Genomic DNA, 23,707 nt, shown 5'->3' with positions numbered 1-23,707 from the left:
GAGGAGAGAGAGAGAGAGAGAAGGGAGAGCGGGAGGGGAAGAAAAGCAGATGGTGACTTCTCCTTTGTGCTCCAAACGAGAATCAAACCCAGGACTTCCACATGCCCGGTTGATGCTCTACCACTGAGCAAACCAGCCAGGACCATAACATACCTTCTGATGGAGTGCACTGAGAACACAATGTCCTTATCTGATTTTCCTGCCCAAAATGCATACCCTGTTTCAACATGAGGAAAAATCAGAAACGTGCAAATTGAGGGATATTCTATTAAAGGCTGAGGGATCTTTTTAGAATAAAGATGACTAAAATGACACGACAACTGAATGAAAACATGATCCCATATTGGACCTACACCAGGAGGAAATGCTATAGTGGAAATTATTAGGACAACTGATAAAATTGCAATATGAACACATTAGTTTAAAAGCATGGTATCACTGACAGATTTTTTTCTTTCTTTTTTTTTTTAGAATTTATTTATTCATTTTAGAGGGAGGGGAGAGAGAGAGTAGGGGGGGCAGGAGCAGGAAGCATCAACTCCCATGTGTACATTGACCAGGCAAGCCCAGGGTTTCAAACCCACAACCTCAGCATTCCAGGCCAATGCTATATCCACTGCATCACCAGAGGTCAGGCACTGACAGATTTTCTTAATTTCAGAGTTGTATTATAGTTATATATAAGAGAACATCTTTGTTCTAAGTAACATTCTGAAATATGAAGGCATAAAGACATGATACATACAATCTACTTTTTTCAAATGGTTCAGGGGAAATATTATATATATATGTGTGTATATATATATATATATATATATGCCTATATGTATATATACATAAATACATGCATGTGAGAGAGAAGAAGAAAGTACATGTAGTATTGGTAGAAACTGGAAATCTGAGTAAAGGGCTTTATGGAAGTTCTTTATGTAATTATTACATTCTTTCAATACATTTGAAATTTCTCCAATTTTTTATTTTTTTTTTTGATAGAGACAGAGAGAGTCAGAGAGAGGGACAGTTAGGAACAGACAGACAGGAAGGGAGAGAGATGAGAAGAATCAATTCTTCATTGAGGCATCTTAGTTGTTCGTAGATTGCTTGTTCATTGATTGCTTTCTCATATGTGCCTTGACAGGGGGCTACAGAAGAGTGAGTGACCCCTTGCTCAAGCCAGCAACCTTGGGCTCAAGCCAGTGACCTTGGCTTCAAGCAAGCAATCTTTAGGTTCAAGCCAGCGACCATGGGGTCATGTCTATGATCCCACGCTCAAGCTGGCAACCCCTCGCTCAAGCTGTGACCCCACGCTCAAGGCAGATGAGCCCATGCTCAAGCCAGCGACCTCAGGGATTCAAACCTGGGTCCTCCACTTCTCAGTCCAACGCTCTATCCACTGCGACACTGCCTGGTCAGGCATCCCCTTCAATTTTTTAAAAATCCTGTTAACCATGTACACAGTATAATTCTCATTTCTCTTCTAAGTTGAACTATGTGTAGGCAATCTGGTTTATGCACCTCTTCTCTTTGCACCCTGTTCTCTGTCTCTGCAGGGACAGTTACTAGTGCTCTGAGGTGCATGTCTGAGCAGGCATAAAAAAATAGCTCAAGCTCTGAACATCAGAGACTAAGATCTAAAAATTCCAGGCATGTTTGCAAAACTTCCAAGCCCTTCCCTGCTGACATTAGAAAGGCATTGCTGCATGTGCCTCATGTCCTGAACTTCCCCCAGATAATCCCACATGACTTTCCAGCTCACAGATTTTCCATTTGGTCACCCACTCAATGTTTAGCACAGTCATATCTTCTGCAGAGCTAAAAATAGCCATTCCATCAAATGGGAAGTTAAATAAGGTACTATTTACAGTTAAGAAGATAACTTCCCTAAGACAATTTTTTAATGATGACAATGTATCAGCCAGTCAAGGATCCGGACAACAAGAAAGCAATAAAACACACTCTGCTGCATGAAGTTTCTCTCTTATTCTTAGCTCAGTAGTGGGACAGCCAGCTCAGGAGTCAGAACTCTTGGATTCAAATCCTGCATTTGTCCAGCTGCAACACTTTGAGCAAGCTACTTAAGCCTCCTGATCCTGTTTTCTACATTTGTAAAAGAGAGGTTGATAATAGTGCCTACTCATGAATGAATCCCACACCTTATGTTAAACTAAAAAAAAAAAACAGACAGTAGAGTCTATAATATATAATTCTACCTATCTGAAGTTCAAGAACAAGGAAAACTATAGTGATAGAGGTCAGCATAGTGGCTCCTCTGTGGGAAGAGTATTGACTGGGAAGGAGCACAAGGGAGCCTCTGGAGGCAGAAAGAAATTCTTCGGTTTGGTGGTTACACAGGTGTAAGTATATAAACATTTATTAAGCTGTATATTAAAATTTTATTACCTCTCAACAGAAAAGTAAATAAAATTAAAAACATAGACCTGACCTGTGGTTGTGTAGTGGATAAGGAGTCGACCTGAAATGCTGAAGTCACTGGTTCAAAACCCTGGGCTTCCCCAAAGCACATATAACAAGCAATCAATGAACAACTAAAGTGAAGCATCTATGAGTTGATACTTCTCATCCACCTTCCCTCTTCCCCATATAATCAATAAATAAAATCTTTTAAAAAAATGAAAAACACAGTACCATCCAAATAGAACTACTCTAAGGATTAAATGAGAAAATGTAAGTAATGTGCCTAGAACACGATAAGTCAGTGTTATGACAACACTTGTCACAATAATGGAACTGTTATATTTTAAGAGATGGATCTCTTTCTGTTTTACCACTCCTCAATTCTTACATTTTTTCCATACCATTTCAAACTTCCTTCTCTTGCCTTTGCAGCTCTATATTGCTATTTGTACTTTAATAAAGGAATTATATAGTTTAGAAAAGCTTGAAGCCCATTTCTAAAGAAGTAAATAAGATGGCCAAAAATATGTACACCTGGAAATAACATAAAATCAGCACAGAAGTCGTCAGATGTTAATGAGCTACAGACCTACAAGAGCTCACATGGGTAATGAGCAGGCACCAGTGCCAGGCTTTCAGGAAATTCTGAATTCTATGGAAAGTTTGAACAGAAGAAGTTCAAGGAAAGGATAAACAAAATTGATGTCTTTAAAACATTTTTAAATGAAACGTTAGCAATCTATTCATCCCCTCTGAGCTGGCTCTCACTCTGAAGATCATTTACAACTTTCTCTGACCTGGTAGGTTTTCATACATGTTGCCTTCTGTTAGGCCCCGTGGTTATTTTTTAAGACTTACCTTTATAAAAGCATAGCCAACACCATTATCTGTAATGGTGAGACCAAGTGAATCCTCAGATTTACACCCAGTCACTTCTTTCTTGTTCCCTTTCACATGGGCAAATATAAAATCTTCAAGACCTATGTGTGCTCCTAAGAGGTGTTCCATGTCAATTTTAGGTGTGTTTAAAGTGCAAAATAAGATCTGCAAAGAGAAAAAAAGCAATTGGGTCAGTTTCTACTAGGTAATCACTGTGGTCATTAGTTTACTTAATAAATATTTGAGTGAAATTGTCCTTATTTTATGGTATGAGATTACCTCAATAAAGTACAGCATAGAAAATACAGTCAATAGTGTGTGGTGACTATGGTGCCAGTTTGGGGCTGGAAATATTAGGAGGAACACTTTATAGGGTATGTAACTGTCTAGTATCAGGGGAACACTTTATAGAGTATGTAATTGTCTAGCCACTATGCTGTACACCTGAAACTAATACAAAATAACATTGAATGTAAATTGTATTTGAAAAAATAAACAATTTAACAAAAAGAGGTTATATCAACAATATTAGGCAATATGTATTGTTTTCCATAAGCCAGGCTCTGGGTTAAGCAATTTCCATCCATTATCTTATCTATTTTTAAAATTAATTTATTTTTTTATTAAGTAAGAGGCAGGAGGCACAGAGAAAGACTCCCCCATGCACCCTGACAGGGATCTATCTGGCAAGCCCCCTACTGGACCATGCTCTGCCCATTTGGGGCACTGCTCCATTGCTTGGCAACCCAACTCTTAGCACTTGAGGTGAGGCCATAGAGCCAGGGCCAACTTGCTTGAACCATTTAGGCCATGGCTGTGAGAGAGGAAGAGAGTGAGAGAGAGAGAGAGAAGGGGGAGGGGTGAAGAAGCAGATGGTCGCTCTCGTGTGTGCCCTGACTGGGAATCAAACCCGGCCCTTCCACACGCCAGGCTGATAGTCTACTGCTGAGCCAACCAGCCAGGGACTATTATCCAATAAATTTATAAATAGATTATCCTCTCTATATTACAGATGAGCGAATTGAGTCTTAGTGAGAGTAAATAAATTGCCAAGGTCACTAAGCCAGTACTTGTCAGTCAAGATTCAGTTCAGGTGTAACCAACTTCAATGTGGTTTAAACTTCTGTTACTCCCACTTACAGTGCTGAAATCAAAGGCTCTGTTTCCAAACCTGATGTCATGATAGTTATACCACTGTGAAAATACAGGCAAGACTATTGTTAAAAACTGGCAAAAAAAAAAATTGAGGAAAATTTTATTTATCTTGCATTATAGTACTTGAGAAAAGTACCTGTAAGTATGTGATACAATGTCTAGAAAATCAAACATATGCTCTATACTGTATCTTGAACTGAAAAATAAGAAAGTGATACACCACTTTCTAAATGTTGTCAAGTTGGTATTCATTCATCTACTCACCAATTACTGGGCATCTGCCTTTGCCAGGTTCTGTGCTGCACTCTGGATGTACAAGATGACTGGGACTAGTCCCTGTATGCAAGGAACTGCCTGGCTGGCAGAGGATCCACTGAGGTGCAGCGAGGCAACAGGGGCCGATTCTACTATGTTAAAGTCCATAAATAAACCAAATGAAACTCAAATACATATTGTGAACTTATCTACCATCATTCATACATTTCCTTTCATCCGAAATCTAAAGGCCCTGCTTGCCCACTTCGTTCTTATGTCCTTGTCTACGGACACTCTGTCCAAACATGACTGCCAGGTGGAATCATTCTTTCCACGTTTCTCACGTCGTTTAAATCTAGAACCTCATTCAAGTGTCTGAGTCACCTTGCCTTGAAGTCCAATGGGTTTAACACGTATCTGTCACTCTCACTCTGAGAGAGATGAGCTCTTAGTCATCTTTCTCTTCCTATAACGTCTAGCAGTGCCCTGATCAGTTTATATCCAAATGGCACTCATACATGTTCATGGGCCTAATTTAACACAACATACCTGTGTGTTGTGTACTAGGTTTCATTATCCACATTTTGTAGATGAGACAATAATGATTTTATCCAACTAACACAGCTAATAAATGTTTAATGTTAAAAGACTTAAAATAAAACAAGAAGAGAAACAGTAAGGCGGTCGTATTATCAATGCTTCTTTAAGAAATATTTGCTTCCAGAGTATAAGCATACAAGATAAAAGGCAGTAAGATGCAGTATTTAACATTGCTTTTGAACAAACTAAACTAAATCAAAAGAAAGTAAACTCAAGGCAAGGTATCATATAAGGAAAATATTACCATTAGAGAAAAACTTTCTGATATTTTTCATTGTAAAATTTAATTCTTAATCCCTGGCAGGGTAGCTTGTCAGTTGGAGCATCATCCCAATATGTCATGGATGAGGGTTCAATCCCCAGTCAAGGCATACACAAAAATCAATCAATGAATGCATAAATAAGTGGAATAGCAAATCAATGTTTCTCTCTCCTTCTCTTTCTCTCACTCTCTCTCCTTCCTCTCCCTCTAAATCAATTTTTTTTTTTTTTAAAGTGAGAGAAGCAGAGATAGACAGATTCCCGCATGCATCCCAACAGGGATCCACCCAGCAACCCCTGTTTAGGGCCAATGCTTAAATCAACCAAACTATTTTTAGTAGTACCTGGGGCCAACTCTCAAACCAACCAAGCTATCCTCAGTGCCTGTGGCCAATGCTCAAACCAATTGAGCTACTGGCTGCAGGAGGGGAAGAGAGAGAGAAGGGGGAGAGGGAGGGGAGAGAAGCAGATGGTCACTTCTCTTGTGTAACCTGAGCAGGAATCAAAGCCTGTACATCCATGTGCTAGGCCGATGGTCTATCCACTGAGCAAACTGGCAAGGATCACAATAATTTTTTTTAATGTAATCCTTAACACCTTCCGGGGAGGTATCTATATTTGGTGCTTGACCACCATCATTACCAATTTTTTAAAATAAATGGAGTACCCATGACTTCTATTTTCTAAAGTAACATTAAACAATAGAAATGTAACACATGCCTCATAATTTTAAGTGTTCTAATAATCACATCTGCAAAAGTAAAGTAGGTTAAATTAACTGCTCTATTGGGCAGCTCTTTTATCAATTTTATACGTTGTAATTTTTCCATCTCCATATGTCTACATATGTCATTCCCTTGGCCAAAAATGCCATAGCTTTAAACACAACCTCTAAAACCAGTCTGTGTGTGTTAAAAAAATTTTCCCCATCCACTGAAGTCTAGTTAAAACACATTTTCTATTATTATCACCATAGGTAAACACTAATTCTTCATCTTTCCAAAAACCTATTATGTTTCATACGTTTTTTTAATGGGAATTGTCATGTGCTCCTTTGTATACTTTTAAATTATTTTTATTTATTTATTCATTTTAGGGGGGGGGAGAGAGAGAGAGAGAGAGAGAGAGAGAGAGAAGGAGGGGAGGAGCAGGAAGGTTCAACTCCCATATGTGCCTTGACTGGGCAAGCCCAGGGTTTTGAACCGGCGACCTCAGTGTTCCAGGTCGACACTTTTATCCACTGCGCCACCACAGGTCAGGCTCCTTTGTATACTTTTAGTAGGTGAATGTTTATCTTAGTATCTTATTGTGTCCTTTATCTATAGGAGAAATGGATTAATGGGAAGAACAAATTATTACCCTTTGGGGCCACATGAAAGAAGGCCTAGAACAGACTTTTTTTTTTAATGTTTATTTGATTGACTTTAGAGAGAGGAAGGGAGAGAACAGGAAAGAGGCAGGAACATCTGTTCCTGTACATGCCTGGCCAGGGATCAAACTGGTAACCTCTCCACCTGGGGAAAATACTCCAAACACAGAGCCATCCAGCCAGGATCCTAGCACCGTTTCTGTGCTGGACAGTATCCATTCCTCTTCCCCCTGATTTTCCTTTGGAAATTTCTCCTTTCCCATTTTAAGCCATTTGGTAGCTTGGGTGAGAGTGACCCCATCCTTAGTTCCCCGAAGAATAGGAATAAATCATGATTAGGTTTAAATCCATTCATGACTAATTTATAACTTCATTTAGGCCAACAATATCCAAGAAAGAATCTGTTGAGATTTCTGGGGAAAGAATCTTATCTTTTCCACAGAAACTACTGGAAAAGTTTTTCTCCTCTCTCTCCCCCCCCCCCCCACCTCTTATTCCCTCTCCCTTCACTCCCCGCCCCCTTTCTCATGTGGAATCTAAAACTATTGCAGCATCACTGCAACATCAGAAGACTGAGCCTCGGGACAACGCTGACACAGGAAAAAGGCAGAGCTTCTAAATCCAGTGTCTTATCTAAAGACAGTCAGTAATGGGCACTGGGAGCTGTCTACCCTCTCCCCTCCTAACATAACCATCAGATATTATGTATCCACACCTCCTATGTGTTCTAGAGGAAAATGACTCATATTCCCTGTTTCAGGCATAAGACTTACATTGGACCAAGTGGTAATTTAGGAATAGGCATGTGGCCCAATCCTGGCCAGCCAGATATGGGAGGAAGATATCCAGGAAGCTTATGGAAAACATTTTCCACCAAGGAACAAACAGTAAAAAAACATCATCTTCTTCCCCTGGATGCGACGTTATCTGTATATGGTAGAGATTCCTAGCATTATCTTAATCACCAATTGAGAAAGATACCGATGTCAAGAAAGGCAAAGCAAAGAGCTGGAGTAAACATAGATTGTTGACATTGGTGACTTACTCTATTAACCAACTCTGTAGCCCGCTCTACATTATGTAAAGTAATTATTTATCTTGTTTAGTCACATTGAGTCAATAGTCTTATGCTAGTGAAAACATCCTATCTGTAACACAGTCCTACCCCAGAATGTTTAGTTACATAAACCAATAATTTTACCAGTCCATTCTGGGTTGGATTTTTCTGTTGTTTTCAACTAAAAGATTCATGACTAATAGGATCATTATACTTTGGATCTTTATAATTTTCACGGTTTAAAACAGGGGTCGGGAACCTTTTTGGCTGAGAGAGCCATGAACGCCACATATTTTAAAATGTAATTCCATGAGAGCCATACAACGACCTGTATATGTTACGTGTTATCCAATAAAAATTTGGTGTTGTCCTGGAGGACAGCGTTGATTGGCTCCAGCCACCTGCAACCATGAACATGAGCGGTAGGAAATGAATGGATTGTAATACTTAAGAATGTTTTATATTTTTAACGTTATTTTTTTTATTAAAGATTTGTCTGCGAGCCAGATGCAGCCATCAAAATAGCCACATCTGGCTCACGAGCCATAGGTTCCCGACCCCTGGTTTAAAAGGTCATTTTTTCCTTTTTTTTTTTTTTTTTTTTTTTTTTTCATTTTTCTGAAGCTGGAAACAGGGAGAGACAGTCAGACAGACTCCCGCATGCGCCCGACCGGGATCCACCCGGCACGCCCACCAGGGGCGGTGCTCTGCCCCACAGGGGGCGATGCTCTGCCCCTCCTGGGCGTCGCCATGTTGCGACCAGAGCCACTCTAGCGCCTGAGGCAGAGGCCACAGAGCCATCCCCAGCGCCCGGGCCATCTTTGCTCCAATGGAGCCTCGGCTGCGGGAGGGGAAGAGAGAGACAGAGAGGAAAGCGCGGCGGAGGGGTGGAGAAGCAACTGGGCGCTTCTCCTGTGTGCCCTGGCCGGGAATCGAACCCGGGTCCTCCGCACGCTAGGCCGACGCTCTACCACTGAGCCAACCGGCCAGGGCCTTTCCTTTTTTTTTTAAGTAAGATGAAGGGAGGTAGAGAGACAGACTCCAGCATGTGCCCCAACTGAGATCCACCCAGCAACCCTCATCTGGGGCCAACTGAGCTATCCTCAGTGCCTGAGGCCAACACTCGGACCAACCAAACCATCCTCAGTGACCAGGGTTGACATCCAAACCAATCAAGCCACCCGCTGCAAGACGGAAAGAAAGAGAGAAGGGGCAGAGGGTGGGAAAGTGAAGCAGATGGTCGCTTCTCATGTGGGCCCTGACCAGGGATCAAACCCAGGATGTCTGTACAACAGGCCAATGCTGCATCCACTCAGCCAACTGGCCAGGGCTAAAAGTTCTTTCTACTGACTTAAAAAAAAAAATTTATATGAATGGTGAATTGTGTTTCCTTTATTTTTTATTATTTATTTATTTAGCGAGAAAGAGACAGACAAGAAGGAAGGAAGAGAGATGAGAAGCATCAACTTGTAGTTGCATTACTTTTAGTTATTCATTTATTGCTTCTCATACCTACTTTGACCGGGAGGTTCCAGCCAAGCCAGTGACTCCTTGCTCAAGCCAGTTCAAGCCAGTAATCTCTGGGCTCAAGCCAGCAACCATGGCATCATGTCTACTATCCCGTGCTCAAGCCAGCGACCCGCACTCAGCTGGCAACACTGTGTTCAAGCTGAGGAGCCTACACACAAGTTGCCAACATCCAGGTTTCAAACTTGGGTACTCAGCATCCCAATTCAATGCTCTATCTACTGTACCATTCAGGCTGAATTGTATTTCCTTTAAAACACTGACATTTTATGCATCCTTAAGTTTTTTTCTGTCCTTTCTATTTAAAATTCCAGGTGCAAAAATAATACCAACATTACCAATATCAGCAAAATAAATAGATCCTTTAAGAGAAGCTAGATAGCCTAACCAGGTGGTGGCGCAGTAGATAGCGCATCGGACTGGGACGCAGAGGACCCAGGTTCAAAACCTCAAGGTCGCCAGCTTGAACCCAAGGTCGCTGGCTTGAGCAAGGGGTCACTCAGTCTGCTGTAGCCCGCTTGTCAAGGCACATATGAGAAAGCAATCAGTGAACAACTAAGATGCTGCAACAAAGAATTGATGCTTCTCGTCTCTTTCCCTTCCTGCCTGTCTGTTTCTATCTATCCCTCTTGCTGTCTAAAAAAAAAAAAAGATAGAAGCTAGGTCATCCTTATAATACAGTGTGTCCGTAAAGTCATGGTGCACTTTTGACCGGTCACAGGAAAGCAACAAAAGACGATAGAAATGTGAAGTCTGCACCAAATAAAAGGAAAACTCTCCCAGTTTCATACCTACTCAGTGCAGTTCGATGTGGGCTCACGCACAGATTTTTTAGGGCTCCTTAGGTAGCTATCCCGTATAGCCTCTACAGACTCGTCACTGACTGATGGCCTACCAGAATGGAGTTTCTCCACCAAACTGCCGGTTTCCTTCAACTGCTTATCCAACCGAGTAATGTTATTCCTATGTGGTGGTGCTTTGTTATAAACGCACCGATATTCACGTTGCACTTTGGTCACAGATTCGAATTTAGTGAGCCACAGAACACACTGAACTTTCCTCTGTACCATCCACATCTCGACTGGCATGGCCATGGGCTGCTCTGCTGTATACACGGTGTTACGTCATCATCTGTATATGTGCACAAGCTGCCAGAAACTGGAAGGGTTTTCCTTTTATTTGGTGCAGATTTCACATTTCTATCGTCTTTTGTTGCTTTCCTGTGACCAGTCAAAAGTGCACCATGACTTTACGGACATACTGTATGTTAATAGGAAAGAAAAATGACAAAATGAAAGAGGAAAAACAAAGGATTAAGAAGTAAGAGACCTGGATCCAGCCCCAATTTTGTACTCAGTGAGCTTAGTCAAGTCTTTTGACCTCCTTAGTCCTCAGGTACAAGAATAAAGCTTGTTCTACACACACAGTTGTAGACAATAAAAGACTAGATTTAAAAGTTTTTTTAAAACTAGAAGGTTCTATATAAAAGCTATTATCTATATTATTATTCCTGGAATACAGGTGCTTCTTGAATAATATACCTATGCTTGACAGCTTCGTGTGTGTGTGTGTGTGTGTGTGTGTGTGAGTGTGACAGAGACAGATAGACAGAGAGAGGTTGACAGACAGCAAGGAGAGAGATGAGAAGCATCAATTTTTCATTGCAGCTCCTTAGTCTCCTTAGTTGTTCATTGATTGCTTTCTCAAATGTGCCTTGACCAGGGGGTTGCAACAGACTGAGTGACCCTTGCTCATGCCAGCGACCTTGGGCTTCAAGCCAGCAAACTTTGAGCTCAAGCCAGTGACCATGGGGTCATGTCTGTGATCCCACGCTCAAGCCAGCAACCCCATACTCAAACTGGTGAGCCCATGCTCAAGCCAGAGACCTTGGGGTTTCGGACCTGGATCCTCCACATCCCAGTCCAATGCTCTATCCACTGCACTACCGCCTGGTCAGGCTATGCTTGACAGCTTCTTAAAGTACATTACTTTTCTTAAAGATACTAGATTTTTTTCTTTTTAATGTCATAACCAGGGTGAATTTTATTTTCCCCCATAGATTACATTATTCTTCAACTGTTTTTGTTGTTGAAAGATAACTAACTCATAGACAGTAATCTTACCATGCCTTTATATATCAGTTGCTATGATCTAGTTCTTCTCACATGGTTATGATTATTTACCCTTGAAACTCAATATGGCTAAGATGATAAAAGTCTCAACTACTACGTAGATTGCATTAACATAAATTAATATTGCTTTTACTCTGATGGAACTAGCATATGTTTCACAAATGTGCTTTGTGAACGGGGTTAAATAAATTCCTCATTACTGCTTCGAAAGATATTCTGGCCCACAACAAGTTACAAGTGTCTCAAAAAACACATCAAAATTCATTTTTAAAACTCCAGGAAGTCCATTTTCAACTTTTTTTTTTTTTTTTCAGAGAGAGAGAGAAAGGGACAGATAGACATAGACAGGAAAGGAGAGAGATGAGAAGCATCAATTCCTCGTTGTGGCACCTTAGTTGTTCATTGATTGCTCTCTCAAATGTGCCTGGACCTGGGATAGGGGGGGACAGCTCCAGCCGAGCCAGTGACCCCTTGCTCAAGCCAGCAACCGTGGGCTCAAGCCAGCGACCATGGGATCATATCTGTGATCACATGCTCAAGCCGGTGACTCTGAGCTCAAACTGGTGAGCCCATGCTCAAGCCGGTGATCTTGGGTTTTGAACCTGGGTCATCAGCATCCCAGACCAACACTCTATCCACGGCTCCACCACCTGGTCAGGCTCTAAGATTTGTTTTTAAAATACACATAATTTTTTATCATACATGGCCTTTGCCATAACCTTGTCAGTGGCTATAGTCATCTAGAAACAAGTTCACAGTTTTAAAAATGTATAAAATTGGCTACAAGACAGAGATTTAGAAACCTGATACTGTATGCTCTATTTAGACTTTCACAAGGATATATAGTACAAAGCTCTGCCTCAAACTCTGTAGAACTTTCTATAAATGATTCACTTCTAAATCAGCTGCAGGTCAGCAGTGGCAAGTCTCAAATAAAAGGTGAATCATCCTTTGTGCTCTCCCTTCTCCAGTAACACTCCTTCTTTTCCCTCAGTGCTTTTAATGAGCAAAATAAAGTGACAATAATAAATTTATCCAACAAAAGGAAAATCAAATTCAGTTTTTAATAAACCAAATAAGTTTCCAGAGTAACAAAAAAAAATTTTTTTTTTTGTTAATGAAATCTAATCAAAGTAACTATGTATCAAAGAAAGTCAAAATCTCAAATCAATTCCTGAAACCCAAGAAAAGGTTAAAAGAATAGGGGTAGGGTTTAGTCTTGCCTTTGCGGACATGACACAGACACTATACCAACAAGTAAGATAAATGAAATGTGTATAGCTATATATAGAATCCTCTTCTGCAATATTCTTCCAGTCAGAGGAGATATCTGAGCTTTTCCTAGTCTAATAATGACACAGGTTACACGCCAACTTTAAAGACATCATAAATCACTGCTATTCCCCTGTCAGGGGCAGTCTCAAATTTTCCAGCTTCCTAAGCCACTTATTTTCTGAAAGTCTTCCTCGTATTTGACTCTTAAGATGGAAGAAAATGGAAATGAGCAAGGAGAGACTAACAAGGAGACCATTTTTTTGTTTTTAATTGATTGATTTTAGAGAAAGGAAAGGAGAGAGAGAGAGGGAGACAGGAACATCAATCTGTTCTTGTATGTGCCCTGACCGGGAACTGAACCAGCAACTTCTGCATTTTAGGACGAAGTTCTAACCAACTGAACTATCCAGCCAGGAAACATAGATACATTTTACATTTCAATGTAAACAATTAGAACAATGTAGTATGGAGGTTTGTGAAACATAATTTTATAAATTATAATTACTAGTAAAAAGACTTGTGATTAAACTTTTCAGTTTACCAAATAAATATACAAATAAAATTTGCTTTAAAATAGCCATTAGAAAAAAAAATGGCCATTAGACCCCAAAGGGTTTTTAAACTCTCTGACAGAATACTCATATAGCATTGTCTTCATATTAGCCCAGGAAGCGGACCTATAACCCTTACAATGCAATGTCTACAAAGCAAGTGATATTTTAAAACCACCCAAATAAATCATGGAAAATTAGAAAGCTAGCATAATGCTCAGGTGTCAAAACAGAGTACAGGGGAGGGTGGTCTATTCCTTACTATTGCCTATACAGAATTTCTGACAAAAAAAGATTAACACTTTGTGAGAGAAAAAAATGGGCCATGTGAGAAATTATTAACAACATCTTGAGGGAAAAACATTGAAATTAATTTTTATTCTAAACTGGACACCTGAAAAGCATTAGGAAGATGTACTACAGAGTGACAGAGTGAGAGGTGACAGGAAACTGGACCATAAGGATTCCCTAGGTGAGAGGTGACCAAGGGTTGGGCGAAGGGGGTAGAAACTAACTCACTCACCACCATAAACACTTATATTATACACCAGAAAGTTTGAGAAGCATAAAAAATAGTTCACTTTTGGGCAGGACCAGTATGACATAAATGAATTTAGTCCTGAATCTGGAGAATCTGTGTGAAGATTCTTCTGGCTCAGTGTTGCTCAATTTTAAACTACCCCCCACCAGCACCACCACCAGGGGTAGAGAGTCCCACGAACAGAGACCTGGAAGAGATGGAGAGGAGCTGCCAAGAACAGAACTGTCACAGAACTGAAGACATTCAGGCACAGCCCTGGTGAAAAACTGCCACCTTTGCTCAAAGTTATTACTAGCTGCCACTGCCCATCTAAACAGCTTCCTCCTACCCTCTGCTTGCCTCTGCCATCTGCCCTCTGCAATTCTTGCCTGTAAGACTCCTGGGGCTGGGCAGATGAGCATGTAGAGAGGAGGGGAAGACCACCCAGCAACGTCCAGAGGCTTCCCTAAGAAGCGAACCAGCTCCTACAGGGCTACACCCACAACCCCCAGGAATGTGTCACCAAGCCAGAGCCAGGACAAAGAGTACAAGAGTCTCCTGGCTCCAGGCATGGTGTGACACTGAGACCTCACTACCTGTTTCTATTTTTATGACCACCCTCTCCTCTCCCCACCTCATCTCTAAATGCCTGTAATTCAAACCTTCCTTATCACACAGGAAACTGGGTTTGCATATAGTTGGTGCTAATTACTCAATGGACAACAAGCTTTCACAGATATTTTTCTACTTTCTCCTTTTCTAGTAGGCAATTTGGTTATAATAAGGATGACACAGGTCCCAGTTTACCCCTTTCACTCTCTGAAATATCTTGGTTTGGACTATAAATTATATGGACATCTATTTGTAATGCATCTTCTATCTGATCAAATAAACATTGTTCACATTTCAGAATTTGTAAGTCATTTCAAAGAGAGATTATGGGACCAAACTCAGGAGCTATTAATACTGCGACCTAAGGCTGACGTTCTCCATCAGATGGGATAAACTGGTTTCCTGAGAAGATAGAAGATTAAAAAACAGGGTTTGGATGTTGAGGGAAGGCAGTGGTAGAGTTCTTCCTCTGTTCCTTAGCATCTGCGTGATCTTCTTCCCCAGAAGCAAAAATCAGTGTCTGTGACTTGAGCTCAATTAAGATTCTAGGAGACTAAATAAGTGTGGGGCCAGGTGAAAATGAGCTCCAAATGTGCAGTGGGGAAAGGGAGTAGAATAATAGAATTAAATGCTGAGGCAAATTATGTCACAAGTATTCTCTGTGCCTAGAAATATGACACAAAGAAATATTAGCATTGCTAAAGAGTTACTTTCAGCTCAGGAGAAATGAGCTCTGACAAATTCATTGCAAAACAATTCTGAACTAATTGATATATTTAATATTTCTCAAGCTTAACTGCCATATTCAACTTTGCTAAAGGAAATAGTTTATTAGCTTTATACTACACTTTACTGAAAAAGCCCTCAATAGAAGAATCCAGATTACTTACTATAAAAAAGAATTCCACACTAACATAGGTTAATTTGAGGACTATGTATAGAGATATACTTTTATATCTGTTTTTCATATTTTCTGGGGTTAGGCAGAGGGTGGTAGAATAAAAATTTTAGAACTCTAGAACAGAAATGTCACAAGGAAAAAAATGCCAAAAATATAAAAATAAAGAAATTGCCAAAAAAGCATCCTTTTTAATGAAAAGAAGGAAAAAGAACTAACATTTATTGAACAATTCATTGCTCTAGCTACCTAACATGCTACTTCATTCAATTCCCACAACAATCCTATAAGAGAAGTATTATTTGTACATTTTCCCAATCAGAAACTGAGTCTATACAGTGGTATCTGCAGGCATCAAACCCAGGATATGCCACTCTATCCTAAAACCTACCTCTCCATTGGACTGACCTCAAGCTTTTGTATATGCCACCCTACTCTCCTATCTATCAAAGGGCCCAGGAGGCCTGGGAAATTGCTACATGTGCAGCTTTGAGATATTAAAAAAGCTTGCAATGCCTGACCTGTGGTGGCACAGTGGATAAAGTGTTGACCTGAAACACTGCCGTCACCACTTTGAAACCCTGGGCTTCCCTGGTTAAGGCACATACGGAAGTTGATGCTTCCTGCTCCTTCCCCACTTCTCTCTCTCTCTCTCTCTCTCTCTCACTTCTCTCTAAAAAGACCAAATAAAATCTTTTTTAAAAAATAGAAAAGCTTGGGCCTGACCAGGCAGTGGCACAGTGGATAGAGCGTCAGATTGGGATGTGGAGGACTCAGGTTTGAGACCCCGAGGTCACCAGCTTGAGCGTGGGCTCACCCGCTTGAACCCAAGGTCACTGGCTTGAGCAAGGGGTCACTTGGTCTGCTGTGCCCCCCCGCCCCTGTCAAGGCACATATGAGAAAGCAATCAATGAACAACAAAGGAAACGCAACAAAGAATTGATGTTTCTCATCCCTCTCCCTTCCTGTCTGTCTGTCCCTGTCTGTCCCTCTCTCTGACTCTCTCTCTCTGCCACAAAAAAATAAAATTAAATAAATAAATAAAGCTTGGAACATCACAAATTTAACAAACCAACCTCATGTTCTACTCTATAATTACAATCTCGTAAAACTGATGCTGAAAATGAAATTATAAAACCAACAGAAGGTCTTTCTACTGGTTTTCAAACCTGCTTCTTTCTTTCCCACTTCCCTCCCCTCACCTCCTAACTGTAATAGGGGAAACTTAAGAATTAAAAATTTAGCTTGAGTAATGGTGGCTTTGGTTATGGTCTGTGGGCTTAATGGTTGGTTAATGCAAGTAAAAGCTTTGTTCCAGGAACCGGGATTCCTGAACAGGCGTACATGACTTAATGACATCTGCAAGTAATATACTTTGTGCCCCAGGTGATCTGCGAGCAATCCACCTTTGTGCTCAGAGGACTACAAGCAAGCTATCTCAGCTCAACAAAAAATTAGATAACAGTTCTGCTGAACAGGTGTGAACCAGCTGAATCCCATCACTGCTTATAGCCACTTCTCAAGAGAAAAGGTAGGACTCTGAGTTAACCATGTATTCAACCTATTAAAGGGGAATATATTTTCTTTTGTCCCGACTGACATCTCAAAAGTTTACATCACTATTTTTCCTGTGGAGGGAATAAGATGGGAAATAAGACCTCACTGGTAGGTATTTTATTTTAATAAATTACTTGTTTCAAAATTATTGAGATACATATGACATACTCTACTATGATAACCAATACTTTAACCTGGATATATTTAACTCTTTTTAATCCAAATGGAAAACATGCATTAATATTTGTTATATGCATAAACATACTAATATAGATATATATTTGCAGTTATAAAAATTATGAACTTTTATCTAATATCAAAACACCTTGTTTAGCCTGACCAGGCGGTGGTGCAGTGGATAGAGCATCAGACTGGGACACAAAGGACCCAGCTTTGAAACCCCAAGGTCCCCAGCTTGAGCACAGGCTCATCTGGTTTGAGCAAGACTCACCAGCTTGAGCCCAAGGTCACTGGCTTGAGCAAGTGGTCACTCGGTCTGCTGTAGCCCCCCAGTCAAGGCACATATGAGAAAGCAATCAATGAACAACTAAGGTGCCACAACAAAAAACTGATGTTTCTCATCCTTCTCCTTCCTGTTTGTTTGTCCCTATCTGTCCCTCTCTGTCACAAAAACAAAAAAAAACACCTTGTTTATATCATCTTGGAATTTTATCTTGCAAGTCAGTGTACTAAAAACTGAAAATGGGAATGTGGCTGTCAACCATGGAAAACTTAGGAAGCAATAGAGCAATATAACTTCAAGCAATTTTGAGTCAAAAAGAAATCAAGATTTAAATTCAGGCTCTGCCACTTACTGTGTATAATTTTGAAAATCTTCTTAGCCGCAAAGCCTCAGTTTCCTCTATATCAGGGGTCCCCAAACTTTTTACACAGGGGGCCAGTTCACTGTCCCTCAGACCGTTGGAGGGCTGGACTGTAAAAAAACTATGAACAAATCCCCATGCACACTGCACATCTTATTTTAAAGTAAAAAACAAAATGGGAACAAATACAATATTTAAAATAAAGAACAGTAAATTTAAATCAACAAACTGACCAGTATTTCAATGGGAACTATGCTCCTCTCACTGACCACCAATGAAAGAGATGCCCCTTCCAGAAGTGCTGCGAGGGCCGGATAAATGGCCTCAGGGGGCCACATGTGGCCCCGCGGGGCCGTAGTTTGGGGACCCCTGCTCTATATGAAGGTAGGACATTAATAATGCTTCTCAGGGTTAAGTGGATTAAATAAAGGAATGCATCTTGAGCTCAAAATAATGTCATATTATGATGAGGAAGGCTATTAATGCAAAGTAACTGACTCTTAAGTCCCTGGGTACAGGAGAGACATTCAAAGTTGCCAGTTAAGTATGCTAACAATTTCACTTGGCTTAGAAACCAGAAAAGCCAAATTTAAGTAACAACTCAACTTTCTTTTTTAAGCTACCCGACCTTGGCCAAGGCCCAATCACTTTGTACCTTCCTCAACCCCTCATTTAACTGTTAGGTATTAATATGATTAGTTACAATACGTGCCTGACCAGGCGGTAACATAGTGGATAGAACATCGGCCTGGGGCACTAGGGCCTTGACTCAAAGCCCCGAGGTAGCCAGCTTGAGTACGGGCTCACCAGCTTGAGCATGAGACCATAGACATGACCCCATGATCGCTGCCTTGAGCCCAAGGTCACTGGCTTGAGCAAGAGATACTGGCTCATCTGGAGCCCCCCTGCTCAAGGCGCACTGAGAACACAATCAATGAACAACTAAGATGCTACAACTATGAGGTGATGCTCTAATCTCTCTCCCTTCCTGTCTGTCTGTCCCTCACATTAAAAAATAAATAAATAAATAAATAAATAAATAAGGTACAGTTTGTAAAGCAATGAACACATACCATGCAATCTGGTAGGTTTTGTTGGGAAGAAAGAAACTTTCCTCTATCCTAAAGGTTCTTTCGGCTAGAACAATCAAATAGACATGAGACAGATTAACAAGACAGAAGAACCAAATGTAATACAAATGTACATAAGGAAACCCCATACACATGACAGGTTCAAAGACAGAAAGGGAAAATGAGGTATATATGACATTCTGAACTAAGGATCAATTTAGGGCTTCAGAGGGGAGGAAGGACATTGCAGAAGGATAAAAGCAGATAGCCGGTAATTACTATAGAAGTTTGCTCTGCCCTACACAGGGGGTCCTCGGGTTACAACACGGTTTCACTCCCATTGATGTGGCTATGACTCCATGATGACAAAGCAAAATGCTTCACCTTGATATGGCTGCTACTGCCTCCTTGTTCTGCTTTTACTAATTCCGCCTTTTTAGCTTTCGTAAACCCGCTTCCACAAACCTGCTTCTGCAATCTACATACCTTGTAACCCCCCTCCAACCGTGACCTTAAAATCACAAAGACGCTGCCAGCAGGGCCTCAGACCAGAGAATCAACTCCTCTGGACCCGCTGGCATAGAAAACGGGTTCTCCAACTCTGTCATTTGGCTTTCTGCGTTCCATTCTTTCCATTCTGCCATAACACTGTAACAGTGAGGTAACCCGAATTTTGGTGTAAGTTGAAATACACCCTAGGCTAAGTCACTTACCTGTCCTAACACAGTTGTAAAATCATAATCTAGAATGTAAAAACATAACCACACCACATAAAAAGGAAAAGGACATACGTATACTGTACTGTACACTGCACTGCATTTTATTCTGCCTCGCACAGCCAAACTAGTTCACCCGTGTAGTCCATATGTACAACACTAATGGCATAAGCCAAAACACTCACATCTCAATTTTTTTACCTTTTTTAGGGGAGTGAGTGTTGTAAACTCAAAACATCGTATGTTGAGACTGTCATAACCTGAGGACCCCCCCCCACCTCCATACATGAGTCAAAAAATGCTTATCTCAGCTAATATTGTGGACAAGGCCCCTAATTCAAGTTCTTTTAGATAGCTAAGGGAAGGCAGGCATTTCTCCTGAACCAGGAGAGTCTTGGTTGAGTGTAACTCCTAACAATCTGTGTACCAGAGAGGCACATCTTGGGGCTACTCGTTCAGAACCCTTACAGTTTATAAACTCCAGTCTTTACAATTACCCTTTAGGGTAGGTGTTCTCATCTCTATTTCACAGATGGCTGAAACTGAGAGAGTTAAATTTGTTCAAGGCCGCATAGACAATAAGTGGTAGAACCTGGCTCCACATCCAGGTTTAGCAGTCTCTAAAGACAGTCTTTAGGGACTCTAAGAACTAACTACCTGCCACCTGCCTCTCCTCTGAAAGTGCTTATTGAAATGAACATCTTATTACAAACTTTAAGTATCATTGTTACTATTATATATCAAAATTAATGATTCACGCCTGAGCAGGGTGTGGCAGAGTGGATAGAGCGTAAGCCTGGGATGCTGAGGACCCAGGTGTGAAACCCCGAGGTCGCTGGCTTGAGCACGAGCTCATTTGGCTTGAGCGCAGACTCACCAGCTTGAGTGCAGGGTCGCCAGCTTGAGTCTAGGATCATAGACATGACCCCATGGTCTCTGACTTGAGTAAGGGGTCACTTGCTCTGCTGTAGCCACCCCCACACACACACACCTCCCCCTATCAGGGCACATATAAGAAAGCAATCAATGAACAACTAAGGTACTGATAGGAAGAATTCATGCTTCTCATCCCTCTCCCTTCCTGTCCGTCTGTCCTTCTGCCTGTCTCTCCTGCACGCATGCACTAAAAAAAAAAAAAAAAAAAAAAAAAGTTATTCACAAGACAGGTTTGTGGTTTACCCCCTAAGTGTCTGAGAACCCTGAAAAAGCAAAAGGTTACACTTCATGCTCTCCTTCATCTCCTCTTAGAATTTTGCCTTGACCTCAATTTTGCTTGAACAAACCTGATAAACAACATTAAAGAACAGATATCGAGGTCTAACTAGGTATCTCGGTTGGTTAGCATCATCCAGAACCTGTCATGTGTATGGGGTTTCCATATGTACATTTGTATTACATTTGGTTCTTCTGTCTTGTTAATCTGTCTCATGTCTATTTGATTGTTCTAGCCGAAAGAACCAGTACAGAGGTTGCTGGTTCAATTCCCAGTCAAGGCACATACAGGAACAAATCGTTCCTGAATCTCTCTCGCTCTCTTTCCTTCCACACTTTTCTCGCTAAAATCAATAAATAAAAAATAAAGAACAAATATCCAAATGCCATTTGGTGCCACTCCAAGTCAGGAGTCCAGGACAACAAGATCTTGCGCTTTTCCTTGAAATGTGGACAAAAGACTTTTCTGGGCTAACTTCTAACGACATCCACAGTTGGCCTGGGCAAGCAGAAACGAACTGGTCGCATAAACGTCCACATCAATAAGTGCTTGCAAATCACGCTGATATCGAACTCCAGATCCAGGCAGGCATGCAGTCAATCTAATCAAGGCCAACTTCTGTCCCTTTCTAAGGATATGGTGTAAAAATTATGACGGAATTCCCCTCTGAAAATTTTGTTAACTCGTCCCCCGCAGTCAAGTATAACTTTCTAAGTTATCCACCCTTGCTATAATAAACTTGGAAATACCGCCAAAGGGTTTCTGGCACTGGTGCAGATGAGTGGCCAAGTGGGCTTTCTGTTTGGTATCCCCTTGAAGGCACGTCGTTCTCCCCACCCCCTTAACCTGGGAGATGCTCAGCGCGGCCCTCTCCCCCCTGAAGAGGAAGCAAGAGAGTCAAGTCCAGGTGAAGGGAGGGTGCTCACTCGCCCAGCTAGGTCTGGACTCGGGGAAGGCGCTCAGGCCCCGAGGGCCCATTCGCCTATGAAAGAAAGAGCCCCCCTCCCCCTCCGGTTTCCCAGAAGTCTGGCCTCCAAACGGGGGAATGCGACATTCTTCTCCCTTTCCGGAAAGGCCCTCGTCCACACCCTGAGGCGCTCCTCCAGGCTCCCCGCCCCACCCAACGCGGGACTCGCCACGCCCGGCCCATTTTCGCCAGCGCCGCATGTGAGAGGCGTGGGGAGGGCGCGAGCGGCTGAGTCTGAGCACCTGACCTTACCTCCGACGGCGCGATCGCAAACACGTCCGCGATCTTGGTGTACAGCTCCTGGACGCTGAGGAAATTCTGCACTCGGCCCGTGGCGCTGCCGTGCGCCAGCTGCGTGTGGAACACCAGCCTGGGTGGGGAAACCGGGGTCTTTTGGAGGCAGCCATCCGCAGCGCCCGCCGGCTCGCCCTTCCCTGGCAGAGCGGTCTCCTTGGACTTGTCTTTCGTCTTTCCCTTTAGCTTTCGAAGCATCTTGCCTGGCCAATACCTGGTGCCCACCTGCCCAGGGACCGCTGCCTCCTTGGCCCCGCGCCGCGGACTTTGCGCTCGCCGCCCAGGGCAACGCGCAGGTAGCGGCCGCTGGACCAATGGCAGAGGTGCCTCCGCTTAGTCACTCCCGGGCAGGGCCCCTTCCTCCATCCAGAGGAGCGGCATCCGGACCTTGAACAGCCATCTATCATCTCTCGGGATAAATCTGGAGAGAAGAAAAGTTGTAACCCTTCCCGCTTCTCGTCGCCCAGTTTCTCTCCATCATCCTTCTTTTAAAAATGGCTATTTCCTTTAAAACCTTGGGATGCTAAAGCCACCGAACAGCACGTCTTAGATACAGTCTGGCTCTTTGTGGTGCCTTCCATAAACGTGCGGTAGGCACTCACACGACTGCGACACGCGCCTTCCTGTCTGTAGGTCAGAGCCATTGGAGATACGAATTTAGGGTCAAGTCCACCTTCAGCTGCCCTCCCTGCGCCTTGCACCCTGCAAGGCAGAAATGGAAGGGAATGTTTTGAGATCAGTGCAACATTAAACTCATATTCAAATACCTTCACTACCTCTCAGTAAAACATTTTTACATTTTCCTGGGTAGCTTTCTCTCCCAGATGTTCAGTACCCTACCCAAGTCATTTGCTCCACCTTGGTTCTTCTTGGTCTCTGCAGTGGACTCTCCTGGGAGTCCTACAAAGAAAGTCAAGGCCACTCAGAGTGTGATCGCCAGTAATTCCCCATTCCTTGTTTGTAACTCCACCCACCTCCCTCGCCAGAAACTAGAAATATTTTTATTTCACCATTGATTTGTATTCACTCCTTAAGGATCTATATTTTCAAGCTATCTGCTGACTCTTGTCCTTACCACCGATTTCACTCAATGATAGTCAAAAGCCCAAACCTCTTACACCATTTTAAAGTATTCCATTTATGCAATTACTTCTAACTATATTTGGGGGATAAGGGGCAGTAAAGAAGGAAACTTTATTCAGTGTAAAACTGTTCAATTGTGATCAGCCTAGAAACATTTGCATCACACACACACACACACAAAAAAAAAGCCTTGAAATATTAGCTCCATTTCCTCACTTCCCCCTTTACTCTTAGCTCCCTGGGATCAGACTTTGCCCCCACACTCCACTGAAATTGCTCTTCCGCCAGCACTTCCTCATCATCACATGTGATCGACTCTTTTCAGACTTTATTTTGCTTGACTTTTTAGCGTATCTGACTGCAATAACCATTTTATTTTTAAACTAGGCCTCTGATTTGATTTCTTTACCTATACCCTCCTTGCTAACTGCTACTCTGTAGAAACTGTGTTCTGCTAGGCTATTTTTCTTTGGCCAT

At 41.9% G+C, this 23,707-nt stretch overlaps 1 protein-coding gene across 1 annotated transcript in view; it reads right to left on the bottom strand.

Annotated features, from left to right (window-relative positions):
• The window catches only part of GIPC2 (GIPC PDZ domain containing family member 2), an 82,433-nt gene extending 60,015 nt beyond the window's left edge, over positions 1–22,418 (bottom strand). Inside the window, exons 1-2 of the mRNA XM_066376628.1 lie at positions 22,106–22,418; positions 3,274–3,459 (exon numbers count right to left, since the gene is read on the bottom strand). Coding sequence (XP_066232725.1) covers positions 3,274–3,459; positions 22,106–22,345 — 426 coding nt within the window. The 5' untranslated portion in view covers positions 22,346–22,418. The remainder of the gene's footprint in view (positions 1–3,273; positions 3,460–22,105) is intronic.
• Positions 22,419–23,707: the final 1,289 nt, after the last annotated feature.

Source organism: Saccopteryx leptura, chromosome 3 (genome assembly GCF_036850995.1).
Source record: "Saccopteryx leptura isolate mSacLep1 chromosome 3, mSacLep1_pri_phased_curated, whole genome shotgun sequence".
NCBI classification, from domain to species: Eukaryota; Metazoa; Chordata; class Mammalia; order Chiroptera; family Emballonuridae; genus Saccopteryx; species Saccopteryx leptura.
This window is presented reverse-complemented; position numbering and strand designations above follow the sequence as displayed.